At 39.9% G+C, this 12,662-nt stretch overlaps 1 protein-coding gene across 1 annotated transcript in view; it reads left to right on the forward strand.

The window, feature by feature from the left end:
• Positions 1–224: 224 nt before the first annotated feature.
• Positions 225–12,662, forward strand: part of LOC140721232 (NACHT, LRR and PYD domains-containing protein 3-like) — a 31,462-nt gene continuing 19,024 nt past the window's right edge. The window contains exons 1-2 of the mRNA XM_073036084.1: positions 225–329; positions 11,979–12,070. Of these exons, the coding sequence (XP_072892185.1) occupies positions 12,010–12,070 (61 nt within the window). The 5' untranslated portion in view covers positions 225–329; positions 11,979–12,009. The remainder of the gene's footprint in view (positions 330–11,978; positions 12,071–12,662) is intronic.

Consider the following 12,662-nt stretch of genomic DNA (forward strand, 5'->3'; position numbering starts at 1 on the left):
GAGGGGACGGCGAAGCAACTGAGGGAAAAACTATAAATGTAGCTAGTGTAAATATGAAATGACGTGTAAAATCCGGCAGGTAGGTCGGGCAGCGTGTGAGACCGGTTCAGGTGGTAGAACCTCCCTCATCACGTGATCAACTTCTCGCTCCCATTTCAAACGCAGATCTGAAGCATCTGCGGGTTTTCACTTCCGAAGCCCGGGGCCCCCGCTCTCACAGTCCCCGGATGGGTGGTGGTTTTCTTTCCTTTCTGTGTTGAAGCAGAACGCTGGCGGGGAGCCGTGGGTCGGATCACTGTCTGCGGGGCAAATTGATCAAGTTTCCATCGGTAAGCATTGAGGCCAGACCTGAGAGGGAACGGGACCGACAGCTTCTGGGGGGAGACCTGATGTTGTTCAGTGAGTCCCGTTAACTTCCCCGAACGGGCGGCCGCGTCCCGCTTCCTGGACACAACCTGCAGGGGGTGGTCCGGGTTGTGGGACCTTCACACCGAACCGCCGGAGAGATGAGCCGCCGCTCAGCCTCTGTTGCTCGGGTCCCAGGAGCGGGATGAGGTGGTGATGCCCGGACTAAATCCATCCACTCAGTTGTACCTGGGGAACGTTACCTCCATCACCCGGCCCGGTAGCCGATCCAAACTTCACCTGGATCAATGCCTGGGGTCGATAATGGTTTTAAAGCACACTGGAAGCGGCCGTTCGTCCCGTTGTGTTCTTGCAGACTCGAGGGTTAAACAGAGTAATCGCACCCTCGGGACACTCCTCCACGTGTATGAGTAGTTCCATCTTTCCCCGTTCAGACGGGACAGTGAGATCCAGATCTCTCACGTCCTCTCGGGGGATTGGGAAGTTTATTTCCATCTTCTTTCCATTACCACAACTTGCCGAAATGCTGACAGTGTTTCCCGATATCTGGCCCTATTAATGCGAGAATTAGGTCTTTTTCATTTATCTGGGTTTCTCGGAAATGTGTACACTCCCTCCGGAATTTCCAAAGGAGCAGCCCAGGCTGTCTAATATTCCCACACGATTGAAATGGGGAATCTGTTTTTTTATATGAACCGAGGTACAGTGAAAATCCTGTCTTTGCCATCACCCACATAGGTCAAGCATTACAACAGTACATCGAGGTGATATAAGGTAAAACAATAACAGAGTGTAACAGATCATTATGGTCACAGAGAAAGTACAGTACAGGTAGATATATGGTGCAAAGTCACATCTAGTTAGACTGTGAGGTCAGCAGTCCATCTCATCACACTGGGGAACATTCAATTCGCTTATAACAGCAGAACGGAAACTGCCCTTGAGCCTGGTGTTACGTTTCTGTTTTATTTTATTTTCGACCCAATCGGAGACTGAGAAGTGAAGGGGATTTTCCATTATGTTGGCTGCTTTACTGAGGCAGCAGGGCATATAGACAGAGTCGATGGAGGGGAGTTTGGCTTCTATGATGTGCTCAGCTGTGTCCACTGTTCTCTGTTGTTTCATTCATTTAAACGAAGTGCACTGGCCGTATGTAGATGTGAAGCATCGGGATGGGATACTTTCTGTGGAGCATTGATAAAGCTTGTAGAGTGGAAAAGGACATATATCACAATTTTTATTGTTTGTTCTGGCTTTGTTATATTGGAATCTGTTATCTAGCAGTGTGTACTATTATTTCAGTATCTGTGCATTGCTGGAGGACCATCAGACATTGCCCTTGATTCCATCTCACTCCCGGTTTTATCTGCTTATTCCCTGCCCATCTTGTTCAACATCTGTCCAGCTTGCATCCCACCACCTTAATTATATATATCAGCAATCTCGCTACTAAACATTGTCTCAATTGTGAAGTTTTGTCTTCCATCTATTCCAGGATTGTTTTTTTTTTAATTAGCTAGAACTACCAGAGGTTAAATTGAATACAACAGGCGGCAGCTTAAAAACTGCCTTTACAATTTTTGTTTCACCGTTACAAAATGGCTGCAGTGTTAATCTTTGTCACGATGAAACGCACATCTGATGCTGAGTTTGTTATTTCCTTTTTCGGTTAAATTTCGTGAGCCACTTCCTCCGTTTCCAGGGTAACAAGCCACCAGAGCTGCAAGGACTGTTGCAAATGTTTATCGCTCACAGATCACTGCCTCTCAGTGAAGCTCCCCATCAAATTACCCTTAAATATTTAAAATTTCGGCCCAAATCCACGCTCTCACCCATCCCGAAGACAATAGCCTACATGCATTCACCCTATTTATACCATTATAGGTTTGTGTGCTCTAGGAGGGGTAACCAACTTGATGTTCGCTGTCCCCACCGTTGAGCATAGCAGAAAATGGTTCGGAACCCCTGCGAGCATCCCTCCTGATTCTCATGTGCTCTAGGTTATCAATTTCTAATCTGTTCAACCTGCCCCTGTAACTCAGTTCCTTAAATGACAGCTACATCCGTGTCTGCCAGGCCTCCTGCACCGGCCTGTCACAGGGTCCGAGGGAGACCTTGTCAGGCCCTGGGGATTTATCCATCCTAATTCTCCTCAAGGCAGCAAACTCCTGTTGTGTTATCCGTACACAATCCGTGACCTGACTGGCTTTCGTCATTTCTATAGTCTCTATCTGTCTCCCAAGTAAACACAGGCACTGAGATGTCATTGAAGATCTCTCCCATCTCTTACGGCTTCATGCGTAGATGAGCATGCTGAACGACAGATGTTATTTTGTAACTGTTAGCGGGGCGGGGAGGAAATAACAGGTTTTCTCAGTAATTTATCCTCCTACCACATTATCTGCTATTCGTGAGAATGTGTTCATTACAGTTGTTGTTTACAAAGTTCACAAGAGTGATTCTGGAATGAAAAACTTTGTGTATGAGGAATACACGAGGAAATCTGCAGCTGCAGGAAATTCAAGCAACACACACAAAATACTGGTGGAACACAGCAGGCCAGGCAGCATCTATAGGGAGAAGCGCTGTCGACGTTTCGCGCCGAGACCCTTCGTCAGGATTAACTGAAAGGAAAGATAGTAAGAGATTTGAAAGTAGGGGCGAAGGGAAAATGCGAAATGATAGGAGAAGACCGGAGGGGGTGAGGTGAAGATGAGAGCCAGAAAGGTGATAGGCAAAAGGGATACAGAGCTAGAGAAGAGAAAGGATCATGGTACGGGAGGCCTAGGGAGAAAGAAAGGGGGACGAGAGCACCAGAAGGAGATGGAGAACAGAGAGAGAAAGAAAAAAAGGGAGGGGAGAATCTATATATCAGAGATGGGGTAAGAAGGGGAGGAGGGGCATTAACGGAAGTTAGATAAGTCTCTGGCCCTATTATCGGTGGAGGGATGGTGACTCTGGGAACAGGAACCTCAGTGGAATCCTGTCTTCTGGATAGAGTCGATGGGGACAAGATGTTTTCAACAGTAGGGGAGTCTGGAACCTGAGGTCACAATCTCAATGCATTCAGTTGTATCTGGGGAGCTTCCCTTCCATCATTCTGCCCAGTAGCAGAATTTCACCTGTATCAATGCCGGGGGATGATCGCAGTTAGAAGATATTTGCAGACACAGGAATATGATGAAAATTTTATCCACTTAATTGAACAAATAAGGGAACATCATGGTTATCACAACAATGCATTGTGTGATGCCCGTTGTAAATTTCCCACAGTTGACATTTGGAACCGAGAGGCCGCATCCAACAATGTGTTTTGATTTTGGATCAGCTTCTGCACTGCTTGAAGTTCTGTAGAGATGGAACTATCAATATATTTACTACATGCACCTCGAGATAGGGTTAAAACAGCCATCGGAATTTTAGCTTCCCCATTACAAAATGGCTGAGAGCTCAGTATTCATCTTTGTCATAATGAAACTCAGAGCATGTGAGGTTGAGTTCCTTATTTCCTTTTTCACTTAGTTCTGCTTCCTACATCACCAGGGTAAAAGACCACCAGAGCTCCAAGGAGTGTTGAATATTTGGGCTTTGTTGAGATTGTACCTGGAATATGGTGTAAAATCCAGCTCCCCATAATAACGTCGGTTATACAGACCAAAGAGCAAACTGTTGGAGGAACTCAGTGGGTTGGGCAGCATCTGTGGAGGGAAATGGACCGTCAAATTTTGGTCTGAGACACTCCCTCTGGGCTGAGAGCAGACGGGAAAAAGTCAGAGAAAACTAGTAAGAGTTGGGGACGGGGCAAGAACTAGGGAATTGGAGGTGGATACAGGTGATGGGGGAGGTGGGGAGTTGGAAATAGTAACAGGTGTGGAACATGAATTGTTGTGGCAATACGGGGCAGTAGAAGATGGAATTTAGTTCTATAGAGGATTAACAAAGAGGTTAGAGAGTATTTATTTTAGAGATTCACCAGCCTGTTTCCTGGAGGGAAACAGAGATCAGCAGAACGAATGAATCGAGAAGAAACATGTGGCTGAGATAGGAGAGCAGTCGTCATAATAAACACAAAATACTCTGCAGATGCTGGGGTCAGAGCAACACGTACAACACGCTGGAGGAACTCAGCAAGTCGGGCAGCATCCGTGGAAACGAACAGTCAACGATCCAGGTTGGTAATTCAGATTCAGATTCAGATTCAGTTTACAGCTAGGATCGGAATTTCCTCAATCTGCAGTGAAGCTGAAGTCTCGGGCGGTTGGACATTGGTTGTGGGGAAATTGTCGTCTGCACCACACAGTGGGACATCATATCTACTTATGTACTTTGGAGATTATTTAAGAGTTTACTGGGGAGTTAGATGACTTTGAGCTGTGATGTTGTCTATAAGGACTTTGGTAAAGCCTTTAACAAGATCCCACATGGCAGCTGATTGGGAAAGTTCGGTCACGTGGGATTCACGGGGAGCTGGTGAGGTGGATTCACCCCGGACTCGATGAAAAGAAGCAGAGCGTGATGACTGAAGATGGTTTTAGCGAATGGAGGACTGTGACGAGTGGGATGTGGGTGTCAGTGTCGAGAACTCTGTAATTCACTATTCATTCAATTGATTTGTTCATGAAAGGTCAGCAAGTTTGATAATGAATCCGGCAGTCTCGTTGATATTGCAACAGGTTACCATGAATTTCAAAGGGATCTTCTTCAGTTATGGAGATGGGCTGAGGAATGGCAAATGGTTTTCAAAATTGGGCAAGTGTGAGATGGTGCATTTGGACAGTCAAACCACGGTGGGACTGGTACAGTGAATGGGAGAGCATGGAGCATTGTGCAACAGATTGAGAAACAAAAACAAATCATAAATAGGAAATGCGGAATACATGGCTCATACACGCAAGCTCTGCTCGGATACAGGGTCTTCCACCTGAAATATGAACGTACTGTCTCTTTTATTGAGTAATTCCAGCATTTTGTTTTAGTTACGTTAAGGAATTTTTGCCAACTTGCTGTTTTGAATGCATGACGGTTCTACATTGTGTTTAATAAGGTGTCATGTAACTATCTGATAACGGCCAGGTGATATGCTCAAAGGTACTTTGATCGGAGTTTAGGTGATAATATTGATCTTAAAATCCTGCCGGAGAAGGTGTAGTGGTTCAGGACAAGATGTCACGATGCTATGTGTGACATTGCATTGTTCAGGATGTCAGAGTGTTTCTACATAGAATCAAACCATATATTACCACAGGTGTCAATGCCAGGCGATGTTAAACTGAAAGGAGACCATGAGGATCAGGCGGGACTGAGAAATCTGTACAATTCAGTGACGAGAGGAATAGATGTCACATTGGTCAGCAGAAATGTTTCAACCCACACTGCTATAACAGTTGGCCATTACTCACCATAGCGCCACCAGTGGTATGAGGACCAAAGCTGTCTGCTCAACCCATCTTTCTTTTTTTTATTAAGTGCAATCGTGAACAATAGCCAGATCAGAAATGTTGATCGGGAGACTTCCGGTGGCTGTAATGGAGTAGGTTGCACTAGCTACGTGCTCCGAAATTATTTGCTTACTTTGCTGTTTAAACCTATCTCGGTGAGAGCACCATGAGTAGAAAGCTGTCAAAAAAGAGACTAGAGACTTTGACTGAAATGATTCAACAAATATCAGAGAAACTCGAAAAATTGAATAAACTGGATGACTTGGAATCCAAGTTTGATTTGTTACAGAATTCCATCGACCTGGTTAAATCTGAACTGAAAACGCTTAGTCAGAAACTTAGAAGTATACAGCAGACTGTGAATGACCACGAAATTCGTATTAAGCTACACGAAGAATCTCTGCCGGTGTTGCAGAAGGATATCGAAGGTTTCAACAGAATTTCTAAGGAACAACTTAAAAAGTACGATGCGTTACTGAAGAAACCTACAGACTTGGAGACTAGGAACCGAAGGTGCAATATCAGAATTCTTGTGCTTCCTGGAAAACTGGAGGGTAATCAGCCTATCGATTTTTGTGCTCAAATGCTGAAAGATTTATTCCCCGATATATTATCGGAACTACCAAAATTTAAGCGCGTTCACCGAGTCACTCCCCGTAATTGGAACCCTGCCAAGCCTCGCTCTATTATCATTCGCTTTTATGACTATCAGATTAAAGAACAGATCCTTCTTGAATCAAGGAAGAAACGTATATTACAATTTCGTGATCAACAGTTTCAGATCGTTCAAGATTATCCACCGGAAGTTCTAAGAGCTAGATAGGCTTTTAAAGAGGTTATGTCTGATCTTTTTAAGCTTGACTGTCGCCTTTCTCTCAGAGATCCGTGTAAACTTAAGGTTACTACTTCTGATAATAAGGTCTCTTGGTTTTCGAAGCCTGAAGAAGCTAAGAAATTTTTACAAAGTCTCCATCCTTAAATTCAACTTTGAGTTGTTTTATGTTAAATGTTTTAATTTCAGGTGTTCAATCAAGTAATTGGCCTTTTGTTGATAACAAGTTTTCTTGGTTTTACAAAGTCTTAATCACTTGTTTGACTAAGTAGCTGGCGCCTTGTTATCTTTCAAACTATGCAAAATATGCAGGCAGACAGCATCCATTTTCTCTTTAGCTGCTTTTCGCAGCTCATTTTAAACAATACGTTATATTCTCTCAGTGTTATGTAGGAAGCTATCTAAACTGCTTCCCTTTTTAATTATCTTCTATTTGTTTCTTTACTGTTTTTTGTACCCGCGAGTATATGTTGTTTTACTTATTGATTTTCCATATTTGATTTTCTTTATCTGTCTTTGCTTTTTTACCGTGACTAATTCTTATATTTTCCCATGTTTTTTTTTAAAATCGTAATTAACAAACTTATTTACTTTGATATTTTTTTTGTATATATATATTTACAACCGTTTATTCGGCGCAGCTATATATATATATATATTTTGGAGCCACCGGAGTTTTGGGTTGGGAACGTTAGAATTAGTCTTCAGCCTCTCTTGGCTGATTTCTCTCTTTGGGGGGAGGGAGGGGGGAAATGGGTTTTTCTATAAAGCTGATTGGATGTTTTTACTGTTTTACTTATTCACTATCTACATGTCTGTGATTTCCTTTTATACATTAATAAAGGTTACTTGACGGATTCTTTTATTAATATACTCAGTTTTAATGTGAAAGGTCTAAATAACCCTGTTAAACGAAATAAGATTTTCTCTTATATCCGGAAACTTAAAACTCATATAATCTTTCTCCAAGAAACCTATATTCGTCAAGATGATATTTCACATTCTTTCAAAGGATGGAAGGGTATACATTTTCACTCACCCTCTCAATCTAGATCGAGAGTGGTCTCTATCCTGTTTGATCAGAATTTATCCTTTATTCAACATAATGTAATTTCTGATACAAATGGGTGCTTTGTTATTGTTTCGGGTAGTCTTTGGAATAAACTAATCGTATTTGCGAATGTATACGCTCCAAATACAGATGACTCCTTGTTCTTTCAACGTCTTTTCTCTTTTCTGCCTGATTTGAATCTGTATTCCTTAGTGATGGGTGGAGATTTTAATTTTTGGCTTGACCCTATATTACACCGCTCTTCAAGTAAAATCCCTGTCACTAATAAATCAGTCTTACTTTTTAAACCTTTTTTATCTCAATGTGGTATTCTTGACGTGTGGCGTTTTTTACACCCCCAAGAAAAGGAATATTCATATTTATCTCAGCTTCATCATATGTACTCTTGGATTGATTATTTTTTTATAGATAGAAACTTGCTTCCACTGGTAAAATCCTGTGATTATAAGGAGATTGCTTTGTCTGATCATGCACCTGTGCTTCTGGCTTCAAGATTACCTGCTTACTCTGTACCAAATAGAAGTTAGCGTTTTAACTTATCATTGTTATCGGATAAAAAATTTCAAAAGTTTTTGGAAAACCATATTACTTTTTTCTTTAAAGAAAATTTTAAAGGAGATACTGCTGGTAATATAGTCTGGGATACTTTTAAAGCATATTTTCGTGGAGAAATTATCTCTTATTCTACCTATAGAAAGAAAAAAGCTGACAAAGAAAGGTCTGACCTAGCAGCGATATTAAAAGATCTTGATCGAAAGTATGCCCTGTCTCAAGATCCAAGTATATATAATAAGCGTATTGAAATCCAATCGAAGTATAATCTTCTGCTGACTTACCCAATTGAACGACAGCTGTTGAGAGATATAAATCAATTTTACATTCACGGGGATAGAACTGGTAGTTTATTAGCCAATCGCTTAAAATCTTTTACAGTTAATCGTCAAATCATAGAATTTTTTAAAGATAATGGAACTAAGACATCCGACCATTCTGAAATTAACAACGTATTTAAAGACTTTTACCTTAAGTTGTATCAGTCTGACTCTTCTTCAGATGATACCTATATGAACGCCTTTTCAGTAATATTAACATTCCTACATTCTCTGCTGATAGTCTAACACAGTTAGATCAGCCTATTTCCAATGAAGAAGTGGTTGAGGCTATACGTGCTTTACATTCTGGTAAGACCCCCGGACCTGATGGCTTTCCTGGGGAGTTCTATAAAACTTTCACTACATTACTTACACCTTATTTATCCTCTGTTATATCAGAGTCCTTTAAATCAGGTAAACTCCCTGAATCTTTTTATGAAGCTTTTATTTCTCTTATTCTTAAAAAAAAAATCCAGCTGAATGTTCTTCATACAGACCGATTTCTTTACTAAATGTTGATGCAAAAATTTTAGCCAAAATCTTAGCTCGAAGACTTGAAAATATTCTACCATCTATTATATCACATGACCAGACAGGATTTATTAAAAATCGTTACTCACATTTTAATATACGTCGGTTATTGAATGTGATATATTCACCATCCCAAAAAATATCAGAGTGTATATTATCCTTAGATGCAGAAAAAGCCTTTGATAGGATTGAGTGGAATTATCTTTTTAAGACCTTAGAAAAGTTTAATTTTGGGCCTAATTTTATTCGTTGGGTTAAATTAATCTACTTGTCTCCTACCGCTCAAATTATTACTAACTCCCAAATTTCTAAGCCCTTTAAATTACAGCGGGGAACTGGACAAGGGTGTCCTCTTAGTCCTTTACTTTTTGCTTTAGCTATAGAACCCTTAGCAATAGCACTTCGAGAAGCTAAGGACATTTCTGGTATACTAAGGGAAGGTACGTCTCATAAAATTTCGTTATATGCTGATGATATTTTACTTTTTATCTCTAATGTTGAAACTTCTTTACCTTTGGTTCTTTCTTTAATCTCCCAGTTTAGTTCTTTTTCAGGATATAAGCTGAACCTACATAAAAGCGAGCTGTTTCCTTTAAATGACCTAATGTCATCAAATACCAAATTTCCGTTTAAAGTTGTTACAAGTCAATTTACATATTTAGGTGTAACAATTACTAAAAACTTCAAGAATTTATTCAAAGAAAACTTAAACCCCCTTATTGAATTATGTGAAAAAGACTCTTTCTAAATGGTTTCCTCTTTCTTTATCCCTAATTGGCCGAATTAATTCGATTAAAATGAAGATTCTTCCTAATTTTTTTTATCTTTTTCAGGCCTTACATATTTTTATTCCTAAGACGTACTTTGATTCTTTAGATTCAATTTTAACCTCTTATATTTGGAATAATAAACAAGCTCGTTTAAGAAAAGTTTACCTACAAAGAAATAAAGAGATGGGTGGACTAGCCCAACCCAATTTTAGGTTTTAGTATTGGTCTGCCAATATAAGAAATATTACTTTCTGGTCCTATTATATTTATCGTAAAGATTGCCCACCATGGGTCTCTTTAGAAGTTAATTCTGCAAAAAATTCCTCTATTGTCTCTCTTCTTGGATCATACTCTTCTTTTTCAGCAAATAAAACAACAGATAACATAATTGTTAAGCATACTTTAAGGATCTGGTCTCAATTTAGAAAATTTTTTGGTTTAGCGAATTTTTCATTATCATCTCCCATTCTCTTTAATTATTTTTGTATCCCTTCCATGACTGATAAAGTCTTTAAAGATTGGGATGAATTAGGTATGAAGTGTTTTTGGGACCTGTTTATCTCAGGATCTCTTGCTTCTTTTGACCAACTGTCAAATTAATTTGCACTCCCAAAATCACATTTTTATAGATACCTTCAAATTAGAGATTTTCTACGTTTCCCATTAGCTACTTTTCCTACAGGTCCTGATAAAAATTTACTGGACGATCTTTTAAATTTAAAACCTTTTGGTAATGGTTCTATTACCTGTATCTATAACTTGTTGATTGATTCTAGACAAGACTTCTTAGATAAAATAAAAAAAGCTTTGGAGGATGACCTAAATTGTCAGATCTCTGATGATAGATGGAATAAAATTCTTAAACGGGTTAATAAGTCATCTTTCTGTGCCCGTCATTCTCTTCTACAATTTAAAGTGGTTCATAGAGCTTACATTTCTAAATAGAAGCTCTCCAGTTTTTACCCGAATGTTTCTCCACTTTGTAATAAATGCAACTCTGCTGATGCCTCTTTAATTCATATGTTTTGGTTTTGCCCTGCAATTGAAAAGTTTTGGCGGGAAGTATTTCATAACCTCTCTCAACTTTTTAGGGTCCAATTTGACCCAAATCCCCTTAGAGCCTTGTTGGGTATTATTGCAAATGAAGATATAACTTTAAATACTCCTAACCTACAGGTTTTAGTTTTTACCTCTCTTTTAGCAAGAAGAGCAATCTTGCTTAAATGGAAGGAGTATACTCCTCCTACATATCTTCAATGGCTACGTGATATTGTGTCTTATTTAAATTTAGAAAAGATTCGCTGCTCAGTCTTAAATTGGAAACAATCTTTTTATGATATTTGGGGACCCTTCCTAAATTATTTTTCCAATTTATAAAACTTAACAGTGCACAGACTTTTATGTATATCTTTATCTTCTATTCTTAAGTGAATATGTTTTTTTTTCTAATTATCCTTTGTCATCCATCAGCTTTTTTCTTTGGTAGTTGGTAGGCGGTTGACTTTTTTATATATAAAAAAATTCTTTTATGATGTATGACCTATCTTTAAATCTTTGATTGCAGAGAGGTATACATTTATATGTTATCCTATAACATTTTGATCAATTTTATTTTATTACAATATATGAATGTACACAAGTTATGTTGAGATGTATCGATGCGTTGCACTCTGTAAATCTTTTATTTCTTCTTCTGAATAAAAATATTGTAAAAAGAAAGAAATGCATATCAAGTCTAGTTCCCAAAGAGAACTGTGATAGGCCAATAAGATGGTTCACTGCTGCTCCACAATAGAACACCTTGCCTTACCGTTGACAAATCAATCCTGGTCGACGACACGTGATTGGTTCCTAAAACGGAATTGACTGCAGTATAGCTGGTAGATAGACTGGAGAATCCCGACACGGTGTACAATTCATGTAATGGGTATTGCGTGACTGTGGGTGGATGGGCGCAGGTGGATCAGGACGTGTCAAATCTTCAGTGAAGCAGCCCCAAGATGTTTGGAAGTGTTTGCCTCAGTTTAAAAACAAAACAGTGTTCTGCTTTAAACCTCATTTAACGTTTGACCCTCCTGTTACTTTTGTTTGTTACAGAGCAGCAAAAACTGATCACACCTGTCTTCAAATGGCTCAATGTTCGAGCAGTGGAGGAGTTCCAGTGGCGTCAACATCGGGAAAGGACACGGGTATGTTGCCGAATTATTTTAATTTATAAATATTCATACTCTGAGGGTTCTGCGTCTGGGTTTAATTCAATATCGACAATTCACAAAACATTTGTGAAAAATGAGCAGAGAGATGAGAGAAATAGAGAGTTAACATCTCCGGGAAACACAGTCACACGTGGAAGGAGTACAGTTACCGTCTGCTCCTGCTCCTCTAACAGATTGTGATGCACATTAAAATAGCGAGTTACTCCAGAAGACAAGACATCTTGCAGATGCTGGAAGTTTTGGGCAACACAAAGACACACAAAATATTGGCAGAACTCAGCAGGTCAGGCAGCATCCATGGAGAGGAATAAACATTTGACATTTTAGATCAGCATCACACGGAAGAGAAAGTAATGTGGCAATATCTAGAATTTCTGTCCCCTCATTTCCAGTCCGATGAAGGGCCTTGGTCCGAAACGTTGATTGTTTATTCTCATCCATTGTCATGGTCTGGTCCGTGAAGTCCGCAATCCGGTTCATGGTCCAGTCCGTGGACTCCGGACTCCGGGTCTTCTGGCTGTCCGTGTTGTATCTGGGAATATAAGTGGCCCTGAGTTCGAGAGTG

Source organism: Hemitrygon akajei, unplaced genomic scaffold (assembly GCF_048418815.1).
Source record: "Hemitrygon akajei unplaced genomic scaffold, sHemAka1.3 Scf000053, whole genome shotgun sequence".
Taxonomy (NCBI): Eukaryota; Metazoa; Chordata; class Chondrichthyes; order Myliobatiformes; family Dasyatidae; genus Hemitrygon; species Hemitrygon akajei.